The sequence below is a fragment of the Medicago sativa genome, chromosome 2 (assembly GCF_051527215.1).
Source record: "Medicago sativa cultivar Bolivia chromosome 2, Bolivia_mono, whole genome shotgun sequence".
Classification (NCBI taxonomy): Eukaryota; Viridiplantae; Streptophyta; class Magnoliopsida; order Fabales; family Fabaceae; genus Medicago; species Medicago sativa.
In genome coordinates this window covers 72,910,048-72,915,995 of record NC_140750.1, presented here as the reverse complement: position 1 = coordinate 72,915,995, position 5,948 = coordinate 72,910,048, and the positions used below count along the sequence as shown (strand labels likewise).

General features: G+C 34.6%; 1 protein-coding gene across 2 annotated transcripts; it reads right to left on the bottom strand.

Moving 5' to 3' along the window:
- Positions 1-388: 388 nt before the first annotated feature.
- LOC146950501 (uncharacterized) lies at positions 389-5,948 on the bottom strand. 2 transcript variants are annotated; one of them, XR_015027544.1, is made up of 5 exons: positions 5,640-5,948; positions 3,685-3,864; positions 2,524-2,650; positions 1,478-2,154; positions 389-861 (listed from the first exon to the last, which is right to left on the bottom strand). XR_015027544.1 is itself a non-coding variant. In XM_085746427.1 (5 exons), the coding sequence occupies exons 1-5, from the start codon at positions 5,913-5,915 to the stop codon at positions 746-748; spliced, it is 813 nt and encodes a 270-aa protein (XP_085602553.1). In that variant the 5' UTR covers positions 5,916-5,948; the 3' UTR covers positions 389-745. The 2 variants fall into 2 exon arrangements, 1 of the variants encoding a protein (XP_085602553.1); XM_085746427.1 differs by having other exon boundaries at positions 2,041-2,154.

Here is a 5,948-nt window from a genome sequence, read left to right as displayed (position 1 = left end):
GGGAGGTTGGCGAAATTACCAATGAGAGTTGCTCTTCTCCAATTTAGAATTGCTCATTCCCCTAAAAAAGTCGAACGTGAGTTAACTCAGGTAAGTGTATTTTCAACGTGAGTTCATCATGTAGGTGTATTTTTCAACATGAGTTAACTTACGTATCACGGGAATGAGCAAAACCAAAAAAGAGAAGAGCAATTTTCATTGCCAATAAGATCTCATGATCCTGACCAGATTGTATTGTTGATATACACTATTTGGGGTCAGGATGGAATTTTTACCAATTGTCAAGTTTATCTTGAAAAAAGGTATTTTTTTTTTCTTTTACAATGAAAGAAAGGGGGTACCCCCAACCAAAAACAAGTAGAAATAAAATAAGCATGTCAACACAACATTAAAAATAAAAATGAGAAACTTCAAATACTAGCTTAATCGACACTGGTAACCCCAATCCTTGCTTTGTCAAAATATCAACAATCTCCCTAAAAAAATAGCTTAAATAAAAGTATTGCTAAGATTTACGAATCGCACAAACTGTCCAACTTGATATTTTTCCCAGAAAGACTATCAAAAACTTATTTGTTATGAATCCCCTTCACACGATGAATCAATCAACCAATGCCCTTTGAAGGAAATAAAATTGTATGTTTTAGTTCTCTTACAATATACATGAGCATCTGAACTGTCCTAGTGACTTGCATGAACAACGAAATCTCAAAACCAACGCTTTCATGACTTTGCTCAACCAAAATTACTGTTGGAATGAGACAGAATAGGAACCAGTGTTTGGATCTTGGATTGCTTTAAAGTTGTCTACACTCATCCCAAAGCGGCCCAATAGAGAGTTGCCCATATCTTTCAGTTTTGCTGCATCAAGAAATAATTATGTGTAAGGAAATGATGATAGTGAAACATGTACTCAGGATTACTTGAAGCGAAAATTAAGTAAATACAATATAGTGTCACAAACTATTCACAATTTAAGACAACTTTTCTTTCATAAAAAAGAATAATGCATCCAGGCAATCACCATAAAATAATGAACCGATAATAAGCTTCGATGTTTATGTAGTAGTTCAGTGTCCCGAGTGCAACTCAGAAGAATCTTAGCCTACTAACTAGTTCTGTCTGGATTCTTTCAAAAAAAAAAAAAAAACTAGTTCTGTCTGGATATCCATAGCACTTCTAAGAGATGAAAATAATATATATAATTCAGACAATCTTTATGTTTGGCTTGAAAGACTCCCAAAATTATATATATAAACCAGCTATAACACCTTTATGTTCGGGTTCTTTGCAAACTTGCAACAATGGGTCGGTTAATGTTTTTAATTTGTGACTTTATGTTGGGGGCTATGGAGTTTAGACCCAACATAGTATCATTCACCTCCTTTATAGGAGAGTTTGTGTCAGGATGTAAAAAGCATATGTGGAATTGAGTACCACGACTGAGACTATAGTTTTGTATACTACAGAGCCTTACCGTTCAACTGATGCATTTTGGGTTTCAAAAATGTTGAACCACCATCACTTTAGACATGTTTAAGGGGAAATAACCATTATGTTGTAGATTTGATCATCAGTCTTCAATTTCACGACTCGTTTTTACTTAAATTTACACCTTGCAAACGGGTTAGTTCAATTTTGATTCCCAAGAGTCTATAACTCCTCTGATTATATTTGTTACCTACATAGTTTGACAGCCACACTGTAGACAGCACATCTCACCTACCTTGAGCTGAAATTCAAGATTTTATTAGAAGAACAGAGATACAAAATATCAATTTCCAACCCACTTGTCATAGAGGATGTGGTACCAAACTCAAGAACTATTTATTTGAAGATTGAGTTGTTTGATGGAAACACGTGAATTAAACGATAGTGTTAAAAAACAAACATCAAACAATTTAGAGTCAAAAAATGAACATTTAACAATGAAGAAGACAGGAAACACAATTAAAACATGGCCACTCACCCCTACAAAAAATAAAAATAAAGTACATATGTAAATATTTGAAAAACAACGAGAAGGACAAAAATGCTTACCAATCATTTCTTCCTTCATCTTTTCCCGTTTTACCGCAGCAAGGGGCTCTAACCGACGAATAGCTTTCCCAGCTTGATCATTTGAGGGATCAATTTCTAAGATCTTTTTCATATCTGTCAAGTGAAAAGAGCTGGTTATGATTTCCACGAATACAGAAAAAAACTTATAAAATGCTATTAGTGTGCAAAACACAAAGTTATCCATATTAAAAGAAAAAATAAAAGGGTAACGGCAATAACCATCCCGAGGTTAGCAATTAATATTACAGTCACCTTACAACCTTATTAAGAAACTACAGCTCCCTTGCTTAGTTATTTGCAAAAGGAAATAGAGTACCCCCAAACAAGGAAGGGTGTCAAGCAAAAGAACTATACATAAAGTAAAGGTTGCAGATATAATTCTCAGATAAACAATGTCAAGAGGTGAAAACCTGAGAGGACATTGGTACAATTACCCTGCCCTATTATAAAATTTGAACTCACCAGCAATGGCCTCTTCAAAATGCTCAAGCTTTTCATGGGCCTCTCCTCTTCTTACCAAAGCTTTGACATACATAGGATTCAATTCTAATGCTTTGGTGCATTCTTTAACTGTGTCTTCATATTTTCCCTGAGGTATATGTGTCAAAGATAGTAATAAACAGCTCAGTCAATCACAAACAAAAAAAAACATCTGTGCTGCCGCAGAGCAACATTATTTGGAATGAAATTATTAAAATATCAACATGTATGACAAAAAGTAGTAACGAAGGCAAAAATGAAGAATGAGGTTTCGACTGCCATTCTTATCATCTTTTGCTTAAACAGGTCTTTTGATCGAAGCAAATTGGGATCCGACTTTGCTGAGATTTATAGCATTAGGGAGCTAATAAGTAATAACTATGTACATACCTGAGCTAATTTATAGTAAATTAATACCTATCCTCAAATTTGATTTCTACAAGAAACTTGGTTGATACTCGTACATAAATATAGTAACTATTTTTAAAACATGTTAAATTGCTTATGGTTGGATCATAATGGTCACGTCTCTAAAGGTGTCCCCTTTCCTGAAATTAAACTTGTTATGTTATCGGAGACAATATACTCTACAGTCTACACTTCCTTTTTCTGCTGCTGCTGCTCATGACTGTTTCTTGTTCTAGGGAATATTAATCTCGGGTATGAAGGTATTCTTTACTTTTTCATGATCCTTGTTTCAACTAAACTTTTACATTTTCGCAGATATTTTATCATCCCCGTGGTAATTTACCTCTATAAAATTAAATTATTAAGAGTTTGATAATAACTATACAATGACAACACAAAATGGTTTTAGACAGATGTTTGATCATATTTCAAGTTCTTGTCTCGTAATATTATTTCTTTAAACCTGTTTAGACTGTTAAACGGTAAAATATAATTTTTAGTTTATTATTCTTCCGGATTAGTATGTAAGAAAAACCTAAAAGAGCTGAATGCAAAACTAACTTAGGACATCAACTTATAGTTGTGACCTCTCACATGAATTCAAACATATAAAGGTCAAGAGCTAGATAGACCACTAGGCAGAGGCAGTCGAGCAAAAGCAAATTGAGATAAATATCTTATCTGATTGGTAAGTGAAAAAGCTATTCTCATTAACAACACAAAAGAATGCCATACCATTTTCAGAAAGCACACTCCACGGTTTGCATGGCATATTGAGCGTATTTCCACAGACGAAGGCATGTCTGGCGCAACTTCTAAAGCAAGTTCATATTGTGTTAATGCCTCCTCGTACTTTGCATCTACAAAAAGTTTGTTCCCTTCTACCTTTGCTTCATTTGCTTGAACCAATGCTTTCTGTTACATAAAACATGGCACTCAAAAACTATCTTTCATAATAAGAAAACATTTCTTTAAGAAATCAAATCAGTATTAAAAAACTGGCGAAAAAAAATTATTTTTCACAAATAACCAGCTTTTTTTTTCCACTAGTGAGAATTAGCAATAATCTAGCTATGGAAGCCTGTTTCTAGAAAGTTCATAACCATGTCAAGTTCAAGGAAGAGTTAGACCCATAACGGGTCTATTGTATTTACAAGGAACTAATTCCACAACTCAAATATGTAACCTTCTAGTCACCCGAAAGTGACTTCAATTGTTGTGCACCAAGGCTCCTCTTCAACATTAATAGGCGTGCACACAGAATATTAAGGCTCTATTTACTTTGTGAAAAAAAAAAAAATCTATTTTCATTTCCTTGTGTTAATTTTACTTGCTAATAAAGAAATTGAAGAGAACAATTGTGTGCATTTTTTAGAAACAATGACAATGCCAAAAGAATTGTTTTCATTATTTCCAAAAATGCATCATCTCTAACCAGCATTTCATCTTCTCTCCATCACAATGGTTGATTTCAAGAGTCTCACATCTTCTTACTAGTAAGAACTTGCTTCTTACTTCTTACTAGCAAGTTAAAAAAAAAACACAGATTTTAGAAAATGAAAACATAAAGAATTTTCTCAACGTAAATGGAGGAGCCTAAGTTGGTTTTTCAACGCTTCAACATTGTTAGAAAGTAGAAACCTACCCGAAATTCCAAATACAACTAGACAAAAGTATACTGAACAATATTATTAGACATTTAGACCAAAAATGTATAGAATAGAACCTCTCTCCAACTTGGGTTATTGGAGAGCCCCCCATCCCCAATTGTGACATGACTCCTTAAACTCGTCAAACCATGGCTACCTCCCTTCAACAAGGTTTATGCGGGGAAAACCTCTTGCACCTTAAGGCTCTGATTGCGAGTTTGGAGGAAAAGAGATGGGATGGATGACTTTGGGCCAGGGGCTTATTTTTCTTTATAACAAAAGATCCCCTTAAATGAGGAAACTAAAAAATTGTATTGAAGGAGGATTTTGGAGGGTTTAGATAATTTCTTCAAAATCAATCTATGTTGTTATAATACTCTCAAAATTAAAAATATACTAATCATAAACATTCATTTATCATTCTCTACAAATTACAAAATCACTATTTCAAAAAAGATGGAAGATTTCTCTATTTTTCCCTCTACTCCCTTCCCCTCCCCTTCCCTCCAAACTCGCAAACTGAGCCTAAAACTTATCAAACCAGAGGATTTCTACTTCTCTTCATCCCTTAATTTTCTCTCATATCACTTCATATCAGTAGAAGATGATAGTATAAGAGTGTAATAAGGCCCGTTAGGACAAACATTAAATTAAGCTCATATGTTATAAGCGCTTATCATATAAAGGGTAGGATTGGATCGCCTTATCTTTTAGCTTACGAAAAATAGCTTATGCAAATAAATAAGCTCTTATGTTAATTCATAAGTTCTCACTAACGAAAATTGTATCTTCATATGCTATTTTTACATAAACTACCTTGACAAGCTTATGAATAATACATAAAAGCTTAGTTGTTTGCATAAGCTTTTTAGCATAAGCGCAAAATAAGTCAATCCAAACGGGCACAAAGAACTTATGTTCTCATAAGCTATTCTATAGAGCTATGGAAATAAGCTGAAAATTCGAAAATAAAAGTAACTAGCATAAAAATTGCAGCAATCAGAAGAACCCAAAAACTAACAAAACCCAAAATTTCGAAACCTGTTTCAGTTCCTCCTCGTCAATGGAAGCATCATCAGAGGAAATGATTCTCTGAGAATCACTCTGCTCCTGTTCCTTCTCATTCTCTTGCTCTGTCTGTTGGTGGCTTTGCTGATCACGATGATCTTCTTCCTCATGTTTGATTGCACCGCCGGCGTCATTGGCGTCGACGTCGCTGCCGAGATCGGTGTCACTGGCGGTTTCAAAGCCGTCGGAAACGTCGTTGGTTGAAGCTGCGTCGGAGGGAATCGCGTTTCGATCTTCGATTACTACCATCTTCGAGAGGTTTGCTGTGGAAAGATTTGTTTG